This window comes from Mesoplodon bidens (genome assembly GCF_964165515.1).
Source record: "Mesoplodon bidens genome assembly, chromosome: 3".
In the NCBI taxonomy this organism is placed as follows: Eukaryota; Metazoa; Chordata; class Mammalia; order Artiodactyla; family Ziphiidae; genus Mesoplodon; species Mesoplodon bidens.
This window is the reverse complement of record NC_138178.1, coordinates 4,571,244-4,596,547: the sequence shown is the minus strand read 5'-3', so window position 1 is coordinate 4,596,547 and position 25,304 is coordinate 4,571,244. Positions and strand designations below refer to the sequence as shown.

At 38.5% G+C, this 25,304-nt stretch overlaps 1 protein-coding gene across 1 annotated transcript in view; it reads left to right on the top strand.

The window, feature by feature from the left end:
* MRC1 (mannose receptor C-type 1) overlaps window positions 1–25,304 on the top strand; it is a 97,703-nt gene that overhangs the window by 50,194 nt on the left and 22,205 nt on the right. The window contains exons 11-22 of the mRNA XM_081226758.1: window positions 3,107–3,255; window positions 5,585–5,784; window positions 8,400–8,527; window positions 9,010–9,097; window positions 10,284–10,428; window positions 12,381–12,422; window positions 13,668–13,831; window positions 14,882–14,949; window positions 16,228–16,328; window positions 17,671–17,813; window positions 18,205–18,319; window positions 22,732–22,898. Coding sequence (XP_081082884.1) covers window positions 3,107–3,255; window positions 5,585–5,784; window positions 8,400–8,527; window positions 9,010–9,097; window positions 10,284–10,428; window positions 12,381–12,422; window positions 13,668–13,831; window positions 14,882–14,949; window positions 16,228–16,328; window positions 17,671–17,813; window positions 18,205–18,319; window positions 22,732–22,898 — 1,510 coding nt within the window. The remainder of the gene's footprint in view (window positions 1–3,106; window positions 3,256–5,584; window positions 5,785–8,399; window positions 8,528–9,009; window positions 9,098–10,283; window positions 10,429–12,380; window positions 12,423–13,667; window positions 13,832–14,881; window positions 14,950–16,227; window positions 16,329–17,670; window positions 17,814–18,204; window positions 18,320–22,731; window positions 22,899–25,304) is intronic.

Here is a 25,304-nt window from a genome sequence, read left to right as displayed (position 1 = left end):
ATGGTTTGTAAATATAGGAGCATTAAAAATCATGTTTTTATTTGGATTTTTCATTGAAAACACAATAAAATATTTTGCTACTTTTAGTACCATAAAACAATGTTCAGAACAGTTTGCTAATGCTCTGGTAAATGTTGTTTATAGATCTAACTTTATTTATTTATTGGAGTATAATTGCTTTACAATGTTGTGTTAGTTTCTGCTGTACAAGCAGGTGAGTCAGCTATATGTATACCTATATCCCCTCCCTCTTGGACCTCTCTCCCACCCACCCCCATCGACCCATCTAGGTCATCACAGAGCACCGAGCTGAGCTCCCCGTGCTATACAGCAGGTTCCCACTAGCTAGCTATTTTACACATGGTAGTGTGTTTATGTCAAACCTAATCTCCCAATTTGTCTCACCCTCCCCTTCCCCACCGTGTCCACATGTCCGTTCTCTACCTCTACATCTCTATTCCTTCCCTACGAATAGGTTCATCTGTACCATTTTTCTGTATTCCACATATGTGCATTAATATACGATATTTGTTTTTCTCTTTCTGGCTTACTTCACTCTGTATGACAGACTCTAGGACCATCCACGTCTCTACAAATGACCAAATTTCGTTCCTTTTTATGGCTGAGTAATATTCCATTGTATATATGTACCAAATCTTCTTTATCCATTTGTCTGTCGATGGCCATTTAGGTTGTTTCCATGTCCTGGCTATTGTAAATAGAGCTGCAATGAACATTGGGGTGCATGTGTCCTTTTGAATTACAGTTTTCTCAGGGTATATGCCCAGTAGTGGGATTGCTGGGTCATTTGATAGTTCTGTGTTTAGTTTTTTAAGGAACCTCCATACTGTTCTCCATAGTGGCTGTATCAATTTACATTCCCACCAACAGTGCAAAAGGGTTTCCTTTTCTCCACACCCTCTCCAGCATTTACTGTTTGTAGACTTTTTGATGATGGCCATTCTAACTGGTGTGAGGTGATACTTCATTGTAGTTTTCCTATGCATTTCTCTAATAATTAGTGATGTTGAGCATCTTTTCATGTGCTTCTTGGCCATCTGTATGTCTTCTTTGGTGAAATGTCTATTCAGGTCTTCTTCCCATTTTTTAATTGGGTTGTTTGCTTTTTTTTTTTTTTTTTTTTTTTTTGTGCGGTACGCGGGCCTCTCACCGCTGTGGCCTCTCCCGTTGCGGAGCACAGGCTCCGGACGCGCAGGCTCAGCAGCCATGGCTCACGGGCCCAGCCGCTCCGCGGCATATGGGATCCTCTCGGACCGGGGCACGAACCCGCATCCCCTGCATCGGCAGGCGGACTCTCAACCACTGCACCACCAGGAAGGCCCTATTTGCTTTTTTGGTATTGAGTTCCATGAGAGATCTTTTTTAACTTTTTTTAAATGTAGCAGATCTCAAATTTTTTAAAGCAAAAATAGTAAGTAAACTTTGTCATGTCAAAAATCAAACTCTCTATCTGTACTACCACCTCCAACAAAAAAGGCAGAGAGACTTACTGAATATTTTATTCATTCTTTCCAGTCTTCCATTCTTTGTTTTGCTTTGCTTTGCTAGGTTTACTAGATTATTAGGTCCAGAAAATTATGTGAACACAGAGAATTTTATGTAACTTTTAACATCTAGAGTCCCATCCTTCTTTAGGTTTTAGTATTTATTTTTCTCCTGCTTTTTGCAAAGTACTGGATCAGGCACAGAAGAAACTTAAAAGAAAATTTTAAAAATGTCCATCTGATTGGAACTAAATAGGTAAAAATTATTGAGTTTTAATACAGTAAGTTATATTTATTGACCTTTCAACGCAGACCCAATAAAATGTAGAGGATGCTATTGATATTAAAAATTCTTTGATAAAATGAAAGATGTCATAGAATTCATATAGTTTTTATAAAAGAACTTGTTTTTCAACATTCTTTTTTCATGTATAGTTAAATGTCTGATACATTGTAACACCCTTATACAATGCTAACCTCTGAAAATAAGAACATAGATAATTTTTATCTTATGACCTGGAAGTGAGCTATATGTTTTAAAGTACTGTGGGAGCATGTTCTGATCTGTACTGTTGGTCTTTGGGTCTACTGGAATAGAGATTTCCCTAGATTTTCTATTTTAAGTTTGCTTTTCTTTATGTGTTTTCTGTGACACTTGTGTTCAGGAACTCACTAACTCTGTGGTTCAATTTGGTTTTGGGGCTTTAAGAAAAATTGAGCTGTTCCTTTTTAATTTTTTTGGTTTGTTCAGTTTAGGGAATGAAATTATTCAGACTAGGGTCAAACAAATGTTCTGTTATTGTGGCTTTCTCTCCATTGCCCTCTCTATTCTCGCTGGAGCCATCTACAGCTCCCTTTGTTCCTGGAAACTTTGGACATCACTTTTCTTCTGCTCCAAAGAGATATTTTTTTGCATATGTTGCTGCGTCATTGTCTGTTTATCAATTAAGACAAATTTGGTTTGCCTTACCAACTACATTGTATTATTACCAGATTACGCCAAATATAAGGATGGGATCCAGAGGAGAGCAAACGCTGGAATTTGTGATTCTGCTCCCAGTTCTTTCTAGAGATTGAATCTCTAGTTCTCTGTATTTCTTGATAATTTTCTCTTTTGTTTCAGAGCTGAAAAATGAGAATGAAATTGAGGGGAAAATCCACACAGATTTTCTAATTGTCTTGTCCTCGATAATGTTACAACCTCTCCACTTACTTCACCAAGAATTGTGTAGAGCATTTGAAATATTTGAACAGTGGACTGATTTTCAAACAATGTATTTTAAAAGGCGATAGTTTTCTCCTTGGCGTTTTCAGAGTTCTCTTTCACTTTTAGGAGGAGCAGAGGGACTGGTGAGCAATAGAGAAAATAGTTTGGGTACATTTGAATGATTTTATTCAATCAGCTGTATGATATGTTTCCTTCAGAAGATCACATTTCCTTAGTGAAACTTTGCATTATTTAAATGACATGTAAATAGAACACAATAGGTTTGATTTGCCAACTAAAGCATAGCTCAGGCATACAATTGAGGTACTTTTCATGTGGATAATTAGAAAAATTCACATTTTTCTAAAATTTAGTTAATTTTTTTTTTTTAAAGATATGAACAAGCCTTTCTGACTAGTTTGGTTGGATTGAGGCCTGAAAGATATTTTTGGATAGGACTTTCAGATGTACAAAACAAAGGAACTTTTCAGTGGACCGTCGTGGAAGGGGTTCAGTTCACCCACTGGAATTCAGATATGCCAGGTATGTTCAGAGCTTCGGTCTTGTTTCAGGTGATCTGGCGAGGGGACCAAGAATCTGTGTTCTTTTTTCTTCTTTTTTGGCCGCACCATGTGGCATGAGGGATCTTAGTTCCCCGAGCAGGGATGGAACCCCTGCCCTCTGCAGTGGAAGCGTGGATTCTTAACCGCTGGACCACCAGGGAAGTCCCAGCACTTTGGTCTTGGGTTTCCATTTACCCTACATGTCGTCTATCGGGCCAAGCCTGTAATTCCTTCACGGCACCTTTCCAAACAGACTTATGTAAATTAATTGTGCTCTTTAGATTTTATTATCTTATATTTCATTCTCTTTTTGCTTTTTCTTTTAAAAATGTTCCCATTAGTTTGCAGTGGTCTAAAAAAAAAAAAAGAGAAGAGAAAACTGCTAGGTTATCTGGTACCGCTCTATTTGAAGTATTTATGAAACAGTGATGAAATCCTGAATGGTCATAAAGATTCCAAATGGTTAACTTACTTCTGAGAACTTAAAATTGTCCTCAAGGGATATAAAGCTTTTCAATGTAACTATGAATAGAATTATGACTGCGCTAAATCTGGAACAAGATTTAGTGCTTATGTGGAACTCATTATTTCAATATCTTGAATGGGCTACCCCGTTTAGCCCTTTATATGCCTTGGATTTAATTTTATCCTTATAGGAAACCTGCAAGGTAAGTTTAAGTATCCTCATTGTAAAGAGGTGGAAACTGGAACTTGAAAAATTTATAAGCACGGATTTAGACTAATCTTTGTAATTTCCAAATCCAGGCTGTTTGCACTAAGATCACCCTCCCTCCCTATAAATTTTGATTTGCCTTTTTTAATAAGAAGTTTCTGAAGTAGACTCTGAAAGATTCTTTGCTTTCTTTATGCACTGGTGTCTAGCCTATGACGTAATTCAGTATGACTGCATTTAGGAAATTCAACATCCTTATAGCAAGTGTTTCATTGTGCCTAGATAAAAAGCTAAAGAAGGAATAATATAGCTTAAGGGCACAAATTAACTACTTGGCCTAATAAGTCCTAATCTTCAGAAGTTTTAAAAATTTGTATCCTCAGCTGTCAATAAGGAAAAGAGATCAGTAATTTGGATAGTGTGATTTTTTAAAATTATTGAACATTCTGAAAAATAGTAAGACTTCAGTTTATTTTGAAAGAACAGGGCAGTATATTAAGAGCGTGTGCACGTTTTTGTTTTTTTGAAGGGTGGTAATTCTTACTCTCCAGGCAAAACTCCTTAATTTCACTGGTGTTGATCATTTAGCAGTAGGATTCTGAGAGATTAATCCTGTAACATCCTTAGGGAATAAAAATGGATCAAACCAGAGTCATAGGGAATTAGCAATCTTACAGAAAATATTTTGGGAAAAATATACCTCCCCAGAACTTTGAGAGTTACTTCTAAACATTTACTGCCTTTAAAAGGACAGCAATCAAAGACTATCTCATCTTAGCAGCAAGGAATCCTAATGTTTCCAAAGCTCTATCTTAATTACTATTTTGAAATAATGATGACGGTAAAACAGAAAGCTTCAAACCATGAAGCTTAGTATAGTCCACACTGTCTTTTATGTACTCTTTTATCCATTAAAGCTGGCATGCATCACAACTCTGTAAGGTAGGTAGCAGTATTTGCATTTTAAGACGAGGAAATGGGTTCATAGTAGTTGAGTAATTGATCTAAAATCTCTAACTCAGGCCTGTCTCATTTTGAAGTCCAAAGAACTTCTGTTCTCAGATATCTACATGGACCCCAGGGGGAAAAATAACAGATCTTAAATAATTTTTTTTAAAAAGAAAGAAACATCAAAACCCCATTATTTTTGGGTATATGTATGTGTATAACTGAATCACTTTGCTGTACACCTGAAACTAACACAACATTGTAAATCAACTAGACAGCGATATAAAATAAAAAATAAATTCAAAAAAAATCAACTTCCTTGGGGAAAAAAACACAAAACATTATTTTTGTCATTATGGTAAATTTTATCATACTAAAACTATTGTACTGTTAAATGTCTGTGTTGAGGGGGGCACCCTGCCAGATATTAGAAATACAAAATGTTACCAAAACTCTGACATTTGAGATTATAATTCAGTTGGGGATACAGGCCACACAAATAAAAGGTAAATAATGGTTCAAAAATAGCACAAATCAATTGCCAAATGCTGCAGGATCTCTCCTCTACATTTTCTCGTCACATGTAGATTTGATCCCACAGCTTGAGGCTCAGGTTTGAACTGTCTTCTGTGAACACAGCTGGCTTTCACAATCCCTTGTTGAGTGAATTCTGCTTTGTTACCTGCAGGACGGAAAGCCGGGTGTGTTGCCATGAGAACTGGGGTTGCAGGGGGCTTGTGGGATGTCTTGAGATGTGAAGAAAAGGCAAAATTTGTGTGCAAACACTGGGCAGAAGGAGTAACTCGCCCACCAGAGCCTACAACCACCCCGGAACCCAAATGTCCAGAGGATTGGGGCACCTCCAGTAAAACAAGCTTGTGTTTCAAGGTAAGTCTCAATTGCTAAGCTCTTAAAGAATTTGGGATATGCTTCAGCCTAAAGAATCACCTAAGGAATGGAAACAAAACCAATGCCCAGGCTCCACCTGTAGAAATTCTGATGTTATTGATCTGACAGGGGGCTTGGGCATCCACTGTTTTTGTTTTTGTTTTTTTTTTTTTTGGCGGTACGCGGGCCTTTCACTGTTGTGGCCTCTCCCGTTGTGGAGCACAGGCTCAGCAGCCATGGCTCACGGGCCCAGCCGCTCCGCGGCATGTGGGATCTTCCCGGACCGGGGCACGAACCCGTGTCCCCTGCATCGGCAGGCGGACTCTCAACCACTGTGCCACCAGGGAAGCCCCCATCCACTTTTTTTAAAGAGCTCTCCTTGGGTGGATTGCTAAGGACCAGTTGCTTTGAGACCAGCCAACACAACCCATACCACAAACACAACTCGCAGCAGCCTTTCTTCGCCTGCTTTGCCTTCCTCACCTCCCACTCTTGGCGTCTTTCCTCTCTCCCATGCTTGCTTGCCCTAGTATGAGCTCGCACTTCTTTTTATCTTAATGAAAATTTCTTCTCCCCCCCCTGCTAGCCTGTTGCCTCCCATTTTGGCTCCGTCGTTGGAGCCCAAGCTTTAGGCTAAGTGAACTGATAAACGAATCTGCGGTCATGTCACACTGGGATTCTAGAGAGAATACTCCCTTGTTCTGATTTAACCCCTGATTATTATGCCTGATGGGAGATGAAAGACTTCCCGTAGGGGCACCTGGCCGTTCAGTGACCTATAAATGACAATTAGATATCCTGCTGTCAACCAGGACATTCCTAGACTGGACCATCCATTTTCTCCTTATGCAATCAAGCTCACCCAAACAAAAAACATACCCCATACCCCAGTGAATTAAGCATTTGGGGTTTTTTTCTCTCTTGTAAATCATATTCTTTCTAGAGAAGGTTGTGTTTAGCCAAATATAGCAATGTACTTATCTACCACTTAATGACATATTCTCTAAAGGCCAGTTCTCTGGACTTCTTTTGTTCAGTCCTTTGAGGCATATGGCCCTGGCATGTTTTGTAAGACAGTTACGCAAAGCTGATGAAGAACCTGAGTTACTAACGTGTCAGAATGAGGTTGTTTAGTCTCCTCTCACTCAAGGGCTAGTTGAGCTGGTAACTTCTACTTAGCAGCAACAGAGACTCATTAGCTGTTCAATCCAGATTAGCCAGTCAAAGCTAAAAGCCTAATTTACATAGACGGGAACATATTGAGCCAAGACAGGAGAGGATTTTACAAATGGATTGAGGACTAATACAAAGCCAATCAGGTATTTGATTGCTGCCTCTGGAAACTTTTGAGTTATTGCACAAAGGCCAGGTTCGGCCTATGCACAGCCATCCACCTGAGGGTGGCAGGCTATGGAGATTAGCTGCAGAATTTTTGAGAGAAGGAGCAGAATTCTCCAGAGCTGGGAAGTGAACCAGGGGTTCCAGAAGATGTTATCCAGGCGGATGTACAACGAATCCAAATATGTGCTTCCCTAGAAATTATGGTTTTAGAGGTGCTTGGGGTAGGGTTTGTTTGAAAACATATAGACCATCTTTGTACATATTAAGATGTGAGAATTAGTAATAAAATTCAGCTGTTAGTAAATTGATTGAAGAAAATAAAATCTTATGTCACCATCTAACAAGTTGAGATATTCACCAGGAGTCTTGAGAATTACTGCAGTGGAAAGTTGCTCAAGTTACCTGTATCCAGATAACTCAAGTAAGGTCAAGGTGAAGATTGCCTTGTGTTGCTCTATGACAACTGGGCAACCATAGTCCACTGGAAGCAAATCCCTTTTTCTACAAGCCTGCAATGGTGGGGGCCACGTCTCATGAGAAATAATGAATGAAAATTATAAAAGTTGGTGGATACAATGAACTCCTTTACTGTTTGCATCCTGATGGATATTTCCCATACTATCACTGTGGATAATGTGACATATTCTCTAAATTCTATAAATCTTAGCTTTAGGTTCGCTTATATCCCATCTTTATAGATGCTCTCCCCGATAAGTGTCAGTCATGACACATTCTCCAATCGTTGTTAAAATATACATCCATAAGGAAAAAGGAAAAGGCAGTTTTAAGAACATAACAACAAAGTGTTGGAAGGCTGCCGGGTTATTCACTGTTTAAGCTAAACAGGATAACAAACTGTGGTTCAATCTTAGGTTATTACCCTTAAATTTTTTAAATTCATGTTTACTTTCTCTATATCAAGTTTCTTTTCATTCTCTTCCATCTCAATGCCACTTTTTACACTTAACCAAATTAATCCTATCTTCTACAAGAAGCTGTATGCCAAACCCATATGCCTAAAGCTTTTAATCTGACTTCTCCAGGTTCTATAAAAGAAGTTCATTTTCTAAGGTTTTCTCAACAAAATCATCCCCCAAATTTTGTTACCCAAATATTCACTCACAAATTGATTTTCAGCCAAGAGAATTACATTGTTTGGGGCCATTGTCATGTCTTGCTTTTCTATAAATGAAATCTCATCAAAAGTAGATTATTTCTCTTGGTTTGATAAACTATGAAGTGTAAAATAAATTCTGAATCTGTATCACCTTTAGCTGTTTACAAAAGGAAAACATGAGAAGAAAACATGGTTTGAATCTCGAGATTTTTGTAGAGCTCTGGGTGGAGATCTAGCTAGTATCAATAATAAGGAAGAACAGCAAACAATATGGCGATTAATAACGTAAGTAGCTTTTCTATACAATACTCCTTCCTTTGACCCGTTGGGTGTTAATGATGTTGAGAAAATTCTCATATTTCCAAAATTGTTGGCTCTTTATGCTGCTTTGGATACATATATCATATCCTGAATCCGTGGGCACTTTTTGATTTCGTTTCACTTCTAAATGCTTTAACTTTATAGATATAAATCCTGTGATGAATTGCTCTATAAACGTATAAGACACTCAGTACATATTATTAAATGAATAAATGAATGAGTACCTTCCAGTGCTTTACAGTTCTTTCAAACAGCAGCTTGTTTTCAGGATATTTACAGGCTGTACCAAAATGCACAACTGTTGCATAAAGCTTACATTTAGTCATTGAATCCCTTTACCTGTGTACTAACTAATTTATGTTTTGGGGGTCATTTTCAAATTTGATTAGGACTCAGAGGTAACCAAACTTGGTTCATAAGCTACCTTTATGTCTTGTATGTTGCAGAGCTAGTGGAAGCTACCACGAACTGTTTTGGTTGGGACTGACATATGGAAGTCCTTCTGAGGGCTTTACTTGGAGTGATGGATCTCCTGTGAGTAATTTGACTTAACAGATCATTTTCTTACTTTATCATGCATTTATTTTGATATTAACCTTCTGGCTTACTCCAAATTTTTGGTAAGATGGGTTATTATGAGAGCTAGAGACCTTTTCCTATGCAAAATGAATGCTATTTTAGAACCATTATTTTGCCCCTTGTCCCAGTACATTTCTCCTGTTCACCCAAGGTGGAACATGGTGGACTGCATGAAAAAAAAAATTAGGAAACTCATGCCTCTAATTGATATAAAATAATGTCTTCATTCTCTCATGCCAAATTGGTGTATGCAAGTGGCTAAACTTCTTAAAAATTGCGTGTTTTATGACCTCTTATAGACTAGGAGGTATGGCACCAACTTTGGATACTCCATTAGAAACCATTAGGCTTTGTCAGACTTCTCCATTCTCAGGAACAGGGAAGGGGGAGGCTGTGGCACGTGCTGGCCGTCATCACAGGAAGTGAGTTTGTGTACTATCAGTCCTACCTCCTGTCCCAACCCATCAGCAGCTTTTCAAGGTACTCCGTAGGGTGGATTATTTGATGGCTCCATTGTTAACGTGGATTTTATATTTAGATCTCTGGAAAATAGATCATGATGCTTATTCTAAAACCTTGTGGGCTATGATTCCACTCTGAGAACTCCGTAGAGGACCTAATCCCAGCCCTCCATTTATTTCCACTGTTCACTTTGGCAACGTTTGGTAGCTTCCTTAGTAACATTTCATAAGTCTTTTCTTCTGTAAGGAGAACTAATTATATTTCTCTCTCCTACCCCTCTAGTAAAAAGAAAGTTTCCAGTATCACAATGAAATATTATCCCTTAAGAATGAGTTATAAATTGAGGAACTCCCAATACTGAGAAGTGGAACTTTTTGCCAGATTTTTCCTGTATACAAATCCCACTTTCATGGCCCTGGATCCATTCTATTTAATAAGGGGGAAAGAAAATTTTATAATACTTAATAGCATACTCTATTTGACTTCAGAAGTTTCCATGTAATGACAGCTATTTCTTTCCCAGCTGTGTTCATAAAACTTGTTTGCAAAGCAAACCTATTGTGGAAAAAAACTGAAGTGATTAAAAAATGTAAACATCTTTCCTTTTGTGTTTGGATGGTTGATTGGCATTGGCCTGATAAAAATGGCTAATGCTTGTAATGTAATGTTTCTAACATAGGTTTCATATGAAAATTGGGCTTATGGAGAACCTAATAATTATCAAAATGTTGAGTACTGTGGTGAGTTGAAAGGTGACCCTGGTATGTCCTGGAACGATATTAACTGTGAACATCTTAACAACTGGATCTGCCACATACGAAAAGGTATGATGATCTGTCCTCTCCTTTATCTCAGATTGGAGAACTAACCTCCAGTGATCCCAGTATCTTCCCTTTATCTGTGGAACCAAACAAACAAAATAACAAAATAAGGGAATTGGCAGGGGCCATCATTTCACAGGATAAGAATGAAGTCGCTGAGCACAGATAAATGTTTCAAAGGCACAGAAGATCAAAAGGCCACCCGGGAATCCTGGACCAGAGTCACGTCCTCCAAAATAATTCCCACGAGCTGCGGGTCTTGCTCAGGTCCTATAGGCACAGGAGTGGGTAGGTGTACTACCCTGTAAGCAGAGTAATGAGGGTGCAGTTTCTGTCTGGGCATTTCTACCCTCTTACCCACGTTAAGTCATCCAATAGGTGAAAGTTTCCCTCAGTCTGAATATGCTGTTTATGGATTTCTCAAGGAAGTGTTCAATCAAAGAACTGGCACCATTTTGAGGCCCCTGATTCTGTAAGACCCACCATGTTGTTGATGGCCTCAAATGATCAATGCATACTTATCCGTCATGATTTGTGACTCAGAAAGTTCCACATGTCCAAGTCAGATTCTTTTCAGATAAACAAACAGGTCCACCCTTGAACCAAAATATGTATCACTTCCTCCTCTGTGGACAGATAAATGGAACCACGTCGCCCCCTGCTGTCGGGGATCCTTGGCTACTGTTCCAGCTCCATCGCTAAAGATACTGTGTCGCTCTCCTACTGTCTGTCTGCTTATTTTCCTTACTCTTGCTTAGAGGAGTGTTTACAGTGTTTTCAGAATGGAGGAATAAATAGTGGCCAGTTTTTCTTTAAAAGTCTCTTAGCTACCAAAGACTAATTTCCTTTTGTATTATTAGTAGCTCTGTTCTTACAGATGGTAAATTCATTAAACCAAAAGCTAAGTAACTTGAGTCCTTTTATCGGATTCCAGCAAAGTCCAAGTATTAGTAACTACTTGGAAAGAAAAATATTTTATGTAATGTTTCATAAAACAAACATTTAGTAAGAATAAGTTTTTTTTTTCTTTTTAATTTATTTTTGGCTGTGTTGGGTCTTCGTTGCTGCAGGCGGGCTTTCTCTAGCTGCAGCGAGCGGGGGCTACTCTTCGTTGCGGTGCATGGGCTTCTCATTGCGGTGGCTTCTCTTGTTGCAGAGCACGGGCTCTAGGCGCACAGGCTTCAGTAGTTGTGGTGTGTGGCCTCAGTAGTTGTGGCTCGCAGGCTCAGTAGTTGTGGCTCGCGGGCTCTAGAGTGCAGACTCAGTAGTTGTGGCGCACAGGCTTAGTTGCTCCGCGGCATGTGGGATCTTTCTGGACCAGGGCTCGAACCCATGTCACCTGCATTGGCAGGTGGATTCTTAACTGCTGTGCCACCACGGAAGCCCCAAGAATAAGTTTTTTGAAGAAACTATATTTTGTAAATAAATAGTTCGTATTTAATGGTTTCAAATAATGAAAATTGAGGTACTTTCACAGCTCATTATAAGATGCACCACTGTAAAACTAACATCTATTGAGCACTTTCTAAATACAAGTAACTCTCATATTTTACCCCATCTCTTTACATATGTGACTAACTCCTTTTTGCAGTTGAGAAAGTTAAGGGTAAGACATTTAAACCCCAAACTGGGATTTGAACTTAGACTTTCTGATTCCAAAACTCATGTTATTTCCTTTCTTTTTTATGACATTACTTTTTGGGCCTAAAAAACTGTCTTCCAATTTCTGGTGGTATTGCTGGACCTGATCTGATTAACTCTTAACTCCTAATTCTGTTTCTCTTTATTCTTCTTCCCTACAACTGATAGGAGAATTGAAGATTGGGAGGGAGGAAGAGAAAGAGAGAACAGTTAAGTTTTTAGCTATATTGACCCGTGAAAATAGTGAAACAAGAAGGATATGTAATAGCACAAGTTCAAGCACTGTTTATACCTAATTTTCTTTTGTTTTCCAGGACAAACACCAAAGCCTGAGCCAACCCCAGCTCCTCAAGACAGTAGGTGTTTCCTTTTTTTCCTGATTTCTATATTGATAGAAATAGATTCCTTTTTTTCCTCTTTCCTTTCTTAATGGAAAAACAAACAAACAAAAAACCTTACCCTAGGAAGGTGGAGAGAAGAGGTTCTTAGTATCTTTGAGAATGTCATGAAAGTTTGGATTTACTCCTCCAGACAGATACTTCCATGCACAGACATAAGGCATGTTAATATCACTTCTCAGCTTTCATGAATCAAATCCAAGGCCCTCATGTATTAGTTTCCTATACTATATGTTACAGGCTGCTGTAACAAATTACCACAAACTTGGTGACTTAAAGCTATACACATTTATTCCCCTACAATTCTGGAGGTCAGAGGTGTGAACTCAGTTTCCCTGGGCTGAAATCAAGGGATAGGCAGGACCATGCTCCCTCCAGAGCCTCTAAGGGTGAATCTACTTCCTTGTCACAAGCTTCTAGAGCTGCATTCCTTGCATTTGTTGGTTCGTGGCCCCTCCCTTTATCTTCAAAACCAGCAGTGTAGCATCTTCCTTCATTTGTCACATCACCACCTTCTTCTGTACTCACATCTCCCTCTGTAAGGATACTTACGATTTACATTTAGGGCCCACCCAGATAATATAGGGTAATCTCTCCATCTGAAGGTTCTTAACTTAATCATGTCTACAAAGTACGTTTTTCTGTATAACAGTCACAGATTCCAGAGATTAAGACCTGGGCATCTTTGGGGCTTTTACTCAGCCTACTATAGCACAGAACCATAGAATTCCATAGTTGGGAAAAAGCCTTCGGAGCCCACCTGGTACCTGAATTCCTTGGTTCTTCAATTACACACTGAAGCACCCAAGTCCATCTTTTACAAGTTCTTTGTTAGATTAAGATGAAAGCTGCTTTCTCACAGTTTCCACTCTTTGAATCTAAAACATCATGGGTGCGTGTATGTCAATCATTCCAGCTCCTATTGATGAATGTAACATTGGGAGTTCTTTTACCCAATAATGATCCATGGAACTCAGCTGAGAAGAAAAGTAACTAGTTTTTACAGAGTTAGTGGAAAGTAGATATTTGGATTTAGGTGATTCAGTCTGTACTGGCATCAACTTCCTTCTCCTTCTGAGCTCTCAGCGTTTCAGATACCTCTGATAGGGCTACTCTGCTTTTTTCACTTTGGTGTAGCATACATACCAGATTCTTGAATTTGTCTAAATAAAATTCATCACCTTTTTTTCACGAATTTTTCAGATCCACCAGTCACTGACGATGGGTGGGCTATTTACAAAGACTACCAGTATTATTTTAGCAAAGAGAAGGAAACCATGGACAAGGCACGAGAATTTTGCAAGAGGAATTTTGGTGATCTTGTTTCTATCCGAAGTGAAAGTGAAAAGAAGTTTCTATGGAAATATGTAAGAATATGATTAATTTAAGAATGGAACAGTGACATGTGCTAAGCAAAGACAATGTCTATGATTGCTACCCCATGGTGCAATTTCCAATTATGTGCTGAATTTGAACCTCCTAAGGTCAGGGGTAAAGATGTGAGTGTCAGGGCAGGGGTGCTGGGTATTGGCCATCGCAGAAGTGAATGACCTGATTGCTGGAGTATTCAGTGGAGAATCAGAGAACCCAGAAACAGCGTTTAGCCTGGGCTTTGGGAGAATCCAGACTTGATGGCTTTGAGTTCACTCATTTGATTTTCAAAGATTATCATTCTTAACTAGTTGTTATATATCAATCCTGGACCCTTTGTGTTTAGTGCAAGTTGATTATAATTTATGTCTTAATCTTAACCAGATTCTTGGTTAATAGATAGTACAGCTTAATTATTCATATAAAACTCTTTTTTGGTTGTGCCCAAATTGTCAGCTAACAGTGAAGGTATAATTGGTTTTTTTCCAAGCGTCCTTGGCTTGATCTTTCTCTTTAAAAATCTTCATGGCATCTTTATGGTTTTCCAGAAAGGAGGTAAGAGGGAGAGAAGGAAAAAAATAAGTTTAACAATAACGAAAGAATAAAAATTCATTTGATCACAAAGGTATTGGAGTGTGGCATGACTTATCTCCATCTTCGTAGATATACCATGGTTTGAAATTCTCAGGATATTTCCTAATATTGCACCAGTATATATGTGGGTGGAGAAGTCTTTCCTTAGACACATAATCCCAAATGGCTACTTTGTTTTAAAGAACATCTTTAATAGTGTCTAATTACTAATGGCATCTGATGTTACAGAGAATGTCTTAAGGTATTTGCTATATAAATGCAGGTTGTTATGTAATGTGCATATTTTTCCTTTTATTTCTATGAAAACCATTGAATATACAACAAAGCTTCTGTCTGAATGCCTCCTTAGAAAAGTCCCCAAATAGCTTGCCTCATTAATCTGTAGGTTTTATTTAAGAATTTGCTTATCATATAAGTACAGATTGAACTATATGTAAACTTCCATGTTCTAGGTAAACAGGAATGATGCACAGCCAGCATATTTTATTGGTTTATTGATCAGCTTGGATAAAAAGTTTACGTAAGTAAATCAAAATAAAACAACTTTGCTTAGGACAGTGCTCTGATGAGCACCAAAAAGTGATTTTCAGACTTTGGTTCTGCTGAATGAATGTAAAAAAAAATCCTGCTGGGCTCTCAACCTACAAAGCGTCTTAAAAACAAAAACCAATTTTTAAAAATCCTGTTAAATATTTCAACATTATAAATCTCAAACAACTCAGACTCTGATTGAATCTTGCAAAATGTCACCTCCCTTTGTTTCAGGAGGTCATCAACTGTTAGTAAATCGTCTGCTGGGAAGATGTATTATACAGATATGAATATTGAACTTATTTGAAAAATTATTCCCATTTGGACTGTCCTTGGTGCCTAGAACCAAAGGGGCCTTTCGTGTTGCCCCTCTTGCTGCTTTCGGAGCCCTGCTTTGAAGTATTCTTTCAACTGCCCGAAATGCTTTCCCTTCAAAGGAATGACTATACTGTTTTTCATTAGGTTCAGGGGCCAGCAAAAGCTGCAGGAGGGAGGAAATTAGTACATTTTGGGGGGTTTCTTTCCTTGTTCATTAGTACCCACGTTCTTCTAAGTTTGAAGAGCAAGTATGTCTTCCTGGCTCCTGCGTAGATGTATTAACCACATACGTTCCATGTGACCGCTATTGCCATTTTTGGCAAGAAAGACCCAAAGTCACTCTCATTATTTTTAAAGATCAGAAATGTCTGATGCTCCTTTGGACAAGCATCCATTTTAACCATCCTCCAAAGGAGAGGGTCGAATTCGGTGATCTCCTGGTCTCCTTGCAGCTAACGAACGGCCCCCGAATTTCCGTAATTTATGAAAATGAGTATTGGCTCACCTACCTTAGGGGAAACCAGAGTAAACATGAAAATCAGAGAAGAGGCCCAGTGAGAAACTCTGTATTCTCCGTCTCTCTGTGGGTGGTTTTGTTTTGTGGGACTCATGCCTAAGAAGTCCTATCGGAGGATGTTTACTTCTGGTCCACTTCCAGGGTAACTGGGATCTCCATTTATTCTCTCACATCAAGACTAGAAGTACTTCTTCCAGGGAGGGAAAAGAAGGCAGACGAGCCAGGCATCCAGTTACTACAGGAGATCTCAGTTCCCCAGGGGAGCACCGATGACCTTTGGGGGTTTCCTGCTGCTCTCTCTAGAAACCTCTCTTCTCTTTGCTTCGGATGCTGTGCTGTCTTCATTTTGATTAACTTGCCTGTTCCCACCAGTAGGCTGTAGCCAACTCTTCTGATTGGATTTTTGCTAAACGGCTGAATTTTCTTTTCCAGTTGGATGGACGGAAGCAAAGTGGATTATGTGGCTTGGGCCACAGGTGAACCCAATTTTGCAAATGATGATGAAAACTGTGTAACCATGTATTCAAATTCAGGTAGACAAGATCACAATCTTCTTGAATCTGCCTTGTGGTGTTATGTGTCATTTGCTACATCCTTAGGCTAAAAGTAGCAAGTTGTGTGCTTAAATCAGACAAGAAAAGGAGAGAGAATGAAGGAGAATTCTAATTTTAGCAACATAACTGTTCAATTTGTAAGGAGAATGGATGCTTAACATTTACTCTCATTAAATGACACAATCTTCTCACTTCTTCTCATTTTATGAAACATTTCTTCATGTTCTGAATGAGGAAAGTATCCAGAATGTTTATCTATCTCCTTTATCTCTATGTCTTTATCTGTAAAATGGGAATAATAACAGAATGTATCAGTTGTCGAGAAGATTGAGATAATACATCTAAAACACTAAGCAAATGCTTCGTATATAAAGTTTATTAGATTATTATTATTAGCAATTACTGGCTATTTAGATAATAACCTGCAACATCTAGTATGTGCTTTGCTCATAGTAAACTATAAAGTTGAACTATTATTGGTTTAAGTGAAAGTGCAAAAGGGTATCACATAGATCTTTCTTGTCTCGTGTAAAAATGATGTTTGTAGTACAAACCATTTTTGAGAATCCTTATAAAATATAAACACATTTTAAAAATTTATTTATTTTTTGGGGGGTAAGCTTTTTATTATCTTTTCTTCCTTGTTGGTTATTTATTTTAAATATAGCAGTGTATACATGTCAATACCAAACTCCCTAACTATCCCCCTCCCTCTTCCCTACCCCGGTAACCATAAGTTCATTTTCTAAGTCTGTGAGCCTGTTTCTGCTTTGTAAATAAGTTCGTTTGTATCATTTTTTTTTTAGATTCTGCATATAAGCAGTATCATATGATATTTCTCTTTCTCTGCCTGACTTATTTTACTCAGTATGATGGTCTCTAGGTCCATCCAGGTTGCTGCAAATGGCATTATTTTATTCTTTTTCATGGCTGAGCAATATTCCATTGTGTATATGTACCACAACTCCTTTATCCATTCCTCTGTTGATGGACATTTAGGTTGCTTCCATGTCTTGGCTCTTATAAACTAAACACATTTTAAAAAGTGTTTTTAACTCCTATATATAAAATAGATAAACCACAAGGACCTACTGTATGGCACAGAAAACTGTATTCAATATCTTGTAATAACGTATAATGGAAAAGAATTTGATATATATAACTGAGTCACTGTGCTTTACACCCAAAGCTAACACAACATCGTAAATCAACTGTACTTCAATACAAAGGTGTTTTTTTTTTAAAAAGTGTTTTTAAAAAAGTTTTTAAAAAACACTTTTTAAGCATGTAAATCTAATTGAACTATTCTGTTCTTTATCAGGGTTCTGGAATGACATTAACTGTGGTTCTCCAAATGCCTTCATTTGTCAACGCCATAACAGTAGTATCAATGCCACGGCTCTCCCTACCACACCCCCGGTCCCAGGAGGTTGTAAGGAAGGTTGGAAGTTTTATAATTACAAGGTACTAAGAACACTTAGTTGTAGTCACATACTGACTAGTGTGGAGAGTGGCAATGCAGGTCTTTCAGCTTCAAGTTAATGTTTGTTTGCCTCATCACTTTAAACAAGTTTAGGCAAGAATATGTGGAAATATTCCATGTTAAATTCTCTGTGGGAATTGATAGTAGAGTTGACGGTATTTTACCCAAATAGTTGTGCCCTTTGTCCCAAGGGAGAAAAAACTTTGCAAAGAAAGCCGATGGGTAATAAAACTAACAACTTTTTGCATTTCTATTTGGTTGTGAGCAAATGATACACATTAGCTCTAATCTTCATGGATCATTTTGATTTCTTTAGAGCAAATACTGTTATCTTTATGTAATCCCTATGATTTTTTTCTCCTTCCATCCGAGTGTTTCAAAATCTTTGGATTTGTTGAAGAAGAAAGAAAAAATTGGCAAGAGGCACGAAAAGCTTGCATAGGATTTGGAGGAAATCTGGCGTCCATACACAATGAAAAAGAGCAAGGTGTGTGGGCCGTTGTACAGTCAGTGATGCACATAAATATGTAACTTTTTTCCCTAAAATGGTAGAATGTTGCTTATAGTAAATGATTTTTTGGTGTTCCAGAGTAAAGACTAGGAAGGGAAAACAAGCACATACTGGGAGCTATTTTATTAGTTGTAGGCCTTATGCTGAGCGTTTTACATGTAAATTGCCTTTCCATTTTCATAACAAGTCTATGAAGCAGGAATCATTAGTCCCTTGTGAATGAGGAAATGTGCTCAGGGAGACTTAGATCAGGGAGCTTAGCGGGTAAGGGGTAGGACTGGGAATCAAACTGGGTCTTCCAGCTTCAATTCCATCTGTTTCTGCCAAACCAGTTTTTTCACCAAAGAGTCAAAGAAGAAGAGTAGTTCCAGGAATAAAATTAAAAATTGCTCATTTTCCATTTACTGCTCTTCTAGTCACTTGATATAGAATTTATAATGCAATAAAACTAATTTTTCAATATGAACTTTGAACAAATTGAGAAAAAAAAATTTGATAAAACATAAGGATAAGCCAGAGCTTTGAAGAACGGGATGAAGAATCACACCACTTACATATAGCAGATTGTAAAATTTGTTATATTGTGGTCAAGAGAAAGGTACTTGATCCCTTTCGCATGGTCTTTTTGGGGCCACCTTACCTGAAGTAGATATTAGGTTAAATTAGTTACTTTAAAAATGATGTTGACCAACTGCGGGCCTTTCAGATGATAGCAGCTAAACTGATGAAGGTTTGGAAACCACAGCCATCAGCGAGTGAGGACGGTTTGAAAGACCCTAGGTTTCACAGCCTGGAAAAGAGGATGTGAACTTTGAAGGGTCGTCCCACTAAAGAAGGAAGACTTAGAACCCACGAGTGGCAGTTACAGGGAAACAAATGTAGGCTCAAAATTAGGAGGTTATTCTAACAATTAGAACTAATTGGATGGGATGCTTCGTGAGTTTTTTTAAAGGGCTGTGAAAATGCTTTTGTTGGAAGGTACTGAAATGGGTGCTGCAGAGTCACATGTTGACTGGTATGTAGCATGGAAGATGCTCAATGCATATTTGTTGTGTGTAGGAATTTATGCGATGTCGTTGGGGAAAGATGTAGACTGGATGATTTCTAAGTTCCCTTTTGGTTCTGAGGTTCTTTGACTTCCAAAATCATTTATTGGAAAAAAATGATATACCTCAAAAAAGATAAGAAAGAAGAGAGACCTTGGAACGCTGTGTGGCACTCTCCTAAATGTTAATTTCACTCCATAAATGCTACCATGTGCTTTCTTGGAACACACTCTACAGTAAATCAACCAGGCTTGCACTGAGAACCTTTGACAAGTTCAGCAGCTTGCCAGACTCTGGAAGAAAAGTGTCAAACCATAGCACACACAAAAAATTCAGGAATATAATACTCACATTTCTCTAACTGGTCTACCACATTCTGGGCTTAGCTACCCAGCAGAGAAACACAGTAATTGATTCCCTCTCTTAACCACAAAGAGCTAATTCTTGCCATAACAAAATTAGAACCTGGGTCATAGAGATGTGCAGAAGGGAACAATTTTCAGATAAACTAACATTATTCCTGGCAACACAGGCACACGCTGTTGAATTCTTTTTGTGGTTCTTGGCAGAAAACAAGTCAGTGTTGAAATATTGGCAGGTAGAGCTTTTCCACATTTCATTTCAAGTTGGGGATAAGGCAAGAGTTATGATCTTATTTAGGAAATAAAAAAGAAAACAATTTAAATATCTACCCATGCTCTTTTCTTTCTGAAAAATATTATAAGAAATTTCTTTTTTTTTTACTTTGAGTTAATTGAGAAGTAAGCAAATCTCTGAGCAGTGTAGTGGCGTCTATTACTCTGCCGAAGAGTAAGCACGTAAAAATGACCCTTCTGTGGAACTGTTTGTTCATGAATAAACAGATAATCTCTGTGGCCTTCTTTCTATTCTACATTTCTGTTAGTAACCCAAGTGCTTAGTCATTTGGTTTCCTATTTGCATTCAGGAGTCGTGTTTAAGCAGAGTTTGGAAATTGTCCTGTAGAGTCCATGCTCATTCACTCGGTGTCCATCTAGTGTCCTTGGTGTCCACAGCTCCTGGCAGGTGAGGTTGCTGGCCTCAGAAGGCAGCTGCCATGGTGTGGCAGGCATGGGGATGGGCTGCTGGAGAAGGGGTGGGGAACAAGTACATTTAAGCCTTTTACAGTTTCTGGATATTTGCCAACATCCTGTCTGCCACAGAATTGATAGAGAAGCAAGAGGCCATATTTGTCCTGCTTTCTCTGATTTTCTCTCCCAATGATGTGAGCACTTAGCACCAAGATGCCCCCTGGGTCCAAGCATGCGCAGTGGACGTGGTTGGCTGCTGACCCCTAGGAACTGGCTGCCCTGGAGGAGTTCCATTTGGGTAGCTCTTTTGGTTTGGCAGTCCAAGGTGGTGATCATTTGACAGCCTAATGCTTTTTCATTTTGACAAATAGTTTTTATTTTCAGAACTTTTTTAGATTAAGAGCTCTCTTTGGCCCCTGGTTATTATTATGTTGGCCAAAAAGTTCATTCAGGTTTTTCCATAACATTTTTTTTTAATCTCCACGCCTTTTTTTTAACATCTTTATTGCAGAATAATTGCTTTACAATGGTGTGTTAGTTTCTGCTTTATAACAAAGTGAATCAGTTATACATATACATATGTTCCCCTATCTCTTCCCTCTTGCATCTCCCTCCTTCCCACCCTCTCTATCCCACCCCTCTAGGTGGTCACAAAGCACCAAGCTGATCTCCCTGTGCTATGCGGCTGCTTCCCACTAGCTATCTATTTTATGTTTGGTAGTGTATATATGTCCATGCCTCTCTCTCACTTCATCCCAGCTTACCCTTCCCCCTCCCCGTGTCCTCAAGTCCATTCTCTAGAGCAGGTCTGTGTCTTTATTCCCATCTTACCCTAGGTTCTTCATGACCTTTTTTTTTCCCTTAGATTCCATATATATGTGTTAACGTATGGTATTTGTTTTTCTCTTTCTGACTTACTTCACTCTGTATGACACACTCTAGGTCCATCCACCTCATTACAAATATCTCAATTTCGTTTCTTTTTATGGCTGAGTAATATTCCAGTGTATATATGTGCCACATCTTCTTTATCCATTCATCCGATGATGGACACTTAGGTTGTTTCCATGTCCTGGCTATTGTAAATAGAGCTGCAATGAACATTTTGGTACATGTCTCTTTTTGAATTATGGTTTTCTCAGGGTGTATGCCCAGTAGTGGGATTGCTGGGTCATATGGTAGTTCTATTTTTAGTTTTTTAAGGAAACTCCATACTGTTCTCCATAGTGGCTGCACCAATTTACATTCCCACCAACAGTGCAAGAGGGTTCCCTTTTCTCCACACCCTCTCCAGCATTTATTGTTTCTAGATTTTTTGATGATGGCCATTCTGACTGGTGTGAGATGATATCTCATTGTAGTTTTGATTTGCATTTCTCTAATGATTAATGATGTTGAGCATCCTTTCATGTGTTTGTTGGCAATCTGTATATCTTCTTTGGAGAAATATCTATTTAGGTCTTCTGCCCATTTTTGGATTGGGTTGTTTTTTTGTTGTTGTTATTGAGCTGCATGAGCTGCTTGTAAATCTTGGAGATTAATCCTTTGTCAGTTGTTTCATTTGCAAATATTTTCTCCCATTCTGAGGGTTGTCTTTTGGTCTTGTTTATGGTTTCCTTTGTTGTGCAAAAGCTTTTAAGTTTCATTAGGTCCCATTTCTTTATTTTTGTTTTTATTTCCATTTCTCTAGGAGATGGGTCAAAAAGGATCTTGCTGTGATTGATGTCATAGAGTGTTATGCCTATGTTTTTCTCTAAGAGTTTGATAGTGTCTGGCCTTACATTTAGGCCTTTATCCATTTTGGAAGAACCCGAACGAACTTTTTGGCCAACCCAGTATAATCAGGTTATCTTATTTATAGAAACAGGACACCTGCTGACTAGTACAGGATGACCGTGCGTGAATTAGAAAAATATACCTCTTCCTGCAGAATGGTAGGCAGCCACAACCCAGATCTGGGTGTACAAAATGGAGGGTGGGGCATAGGGTGGACTTCAGCCCTGCCGGCCCCAGCGCCCCAGTGTCCTTGGGTAGGGCACAACCTATACAACTATCTGCAGTGACCCAGGTAAAACCTAGACTTTTATTATGAGAAAATTTTCAAAGTCCAAAGCTGAAGTGCTAACATGCTGCTCAGGTTAGACTGTGTTTGTTTTCACGGTAAGTGCTTTTAAATGATAATAAAGGCATTGATCACATGCTCGGTATTTGTAAATTAATGTCTTCTGAGTATTTTTGATATCGGAGTCTTTCCCCTCAAAGTTCACAATTATCTTGTGAAACTTTCTTTCAGCATTCCTTACATATCATATGAAAAACTCCACTTTTCACACCTGGACTGGGCTGAATGATGTCAATTCAGAGCACACCTTCCTTTGGACGGATGGCCGAGGAGTTCATTACACAAACTGGGGGAAAGGTTACCCTGGTGGGAGAAGGAGCAGTCTTTCTTATGAAGATGTAAATATCGCTTTCCGGTCACCTCTCTGTACTCTGTCCGTTTGCTTCAGGTCGCCATATTAGTGGTTAATCTTCTGTGAAAAATTCTGCCAGAGTACTCCTTGATCCGATTCATTCTTGCACATTTCAACTGTTTCAGACTGAGCCAGCCTTGAAGGAAGGGTTATACATTCAGTTAAGGACTCTTCATCTTTGGGTTGGGGGTGGGAGGACATAGATGGTGATGGTAGTGAGGAATAGGGAAAGCCAGCTCCAGTATGGGCCCAGGTTGTAGTCAGCATGTGCACTTGAACCCAGAGTTAGCGATGTTCTTTGCATCAGCTACCCCTAAACTCTTGAAACTGTTGTAGTCTTTGGGGTGTAGTTCTGCAAGCTCCTACTGCTTCTAAAGTTATCATCATCATCATCATGAGCTACTGTTTGCAGAGTGCTTACTATGTGTCAAACACTCTGCTAAGTGCTAAGTGCATTAACCTAAAAGACAGACAATTGCTTCTTTTTTTAAAAAATTTAAAAACATTTTAAAATTATTTATTTTTAACATCTTTATTGGAGTATAATTGCTTTACATTGTTGTGTTAGTTTCTGCTTTATAACAAAGTGAATCAGCTATATGTACACATATATCCCCATATCTCCTCCCCCTTGCATCTCCCTCCCACCCTCCCTATCCCACCCCTCTAGGTGGTCACAAAGCACCGAGCTGATCTCCCTGTGCTATGCGGCTTCTTCCCACTAGCTATCTACCTTACGTTTGGTAGTGTATATATGTCCATGCGTCTCTCTCGCTTTGTCACAGCTTACCCTTCCCCCTCCCCATATCCTCAAGTCCATTCTCTAGTAGGTCTGTGTCTTTATTTCCGTCCTGCCCCTAGGTTCTTCATGACCTTTTTTTTTTTTTTTTTTTTTAGATTCCATATATATGTGTTAGCATATGGTATTTGTTTTTCTCTTTCTGACTTTTACTTCACTCTGTATGACAGACTCTAGGTCCATCCACCTCACTACAAATAGCTCAATTTCGTTTCTTTTTATGGCTGAGTAATATTCCATTGTGTATATGTGCCACATCTTTATCCATTCATCTGTCGGTGGACACTTAGGTTGCTTCCATGTCCTGGCTATTGTAAATAGAGCTTCAATGAACATTGTGGTACATGAAAATTGCTTCTTTTTTTCACTATTTTTAATCTTATATCATTGAAGCTGACTAATCAGTGTTAAACACCATACTAGGCATTGTGGAAATCATGAAGGCACATAAGATTTTATTCTACCTTGAAGAAGCTTACACCTAAGCTAGACCCCAAGTCTTCTACAAGAAAGACGACAGGAACAAAATGAAAGTGTGTAATGAGAAGATCAGCTATAAAGCATGATAGTAGTTAGGAGGAAAGAAACTTCCTGTGGGATGTAGTGATCTAATCAGGCAGCACATATCTGTGGAGCTCTTCATTTGATGGAAAGGAGGCATGTGAAGAAGAATGTGGGTCTTCTTCCCAAGAAGTTTAAATCATGATTAGGGGATCATGGCAAGAGGATGGGGAAGGTCGTGTTAAGCGGGAAAGGTGAATAAAGTCTTTAAGAAAAAGGCACAAGATGGGTTTGGGCGGAAATAAAGAACTTTAGATATAGTAGAAGTTTCATGCAGAAAAGAAGTAGGCATGAACTTTAGAACATGGAAAGCAGAATTCAGAGAAATTTAGATGCCCTAAGAAAGAGTTTGGACTTTGTCAGATAGGCAGCAAAAAAAAAAAAAAAAAAGGTTTGAGCAGAAAAACAATCTCATCAAGATGGTATCTTTATGATAATTAATTTGGTAGCTATGTATAGTTTAGATATATTCTGGTTGTGGGTAAGTGACTTTCTGGGGAGAAATTCTTTCAATCCTTATTACATAAATGAGGGCTGAAAAGTAGACTGGAGTGAGATAGGGTTTGCTTAGAAAGATTTCGTGGATGAGTGGTAAATTTCATTTAAAACAAAAAAATCCATTGTTGCACAAGTTTTTTGTTTTTAGAACATAATGAAAAGGAGAAACAACAGAAACAAACAAAATCTGTAAACTCACCTTCCAGGAAGAAAACTCCACTGTTGGTTTTCTTCCTAGATTTTTTTCTTAGCATGTATAAAAATATAAAGTTTGTATTCCACAAAATTGGAATCAAAACACATATATTGTGTTGTTACAATTTCAGGACTGTAAAATGAAGAGGATTAAATACAGTTTGATAAAGAGAGTGGGAGAGAAACGTTCACATGCATTGTGTAGTGGAAACATGCTTGTTCTGTGTAGGTTTCCTGGTTTAGAGCAGAGATGCTGGGCCAGGATAATGAAAGATAAGAATAGCTAAGAAGGGAGATGGGGATGTGCAGAGAATCTTTGAAATGTACAGTTAGGGGTTC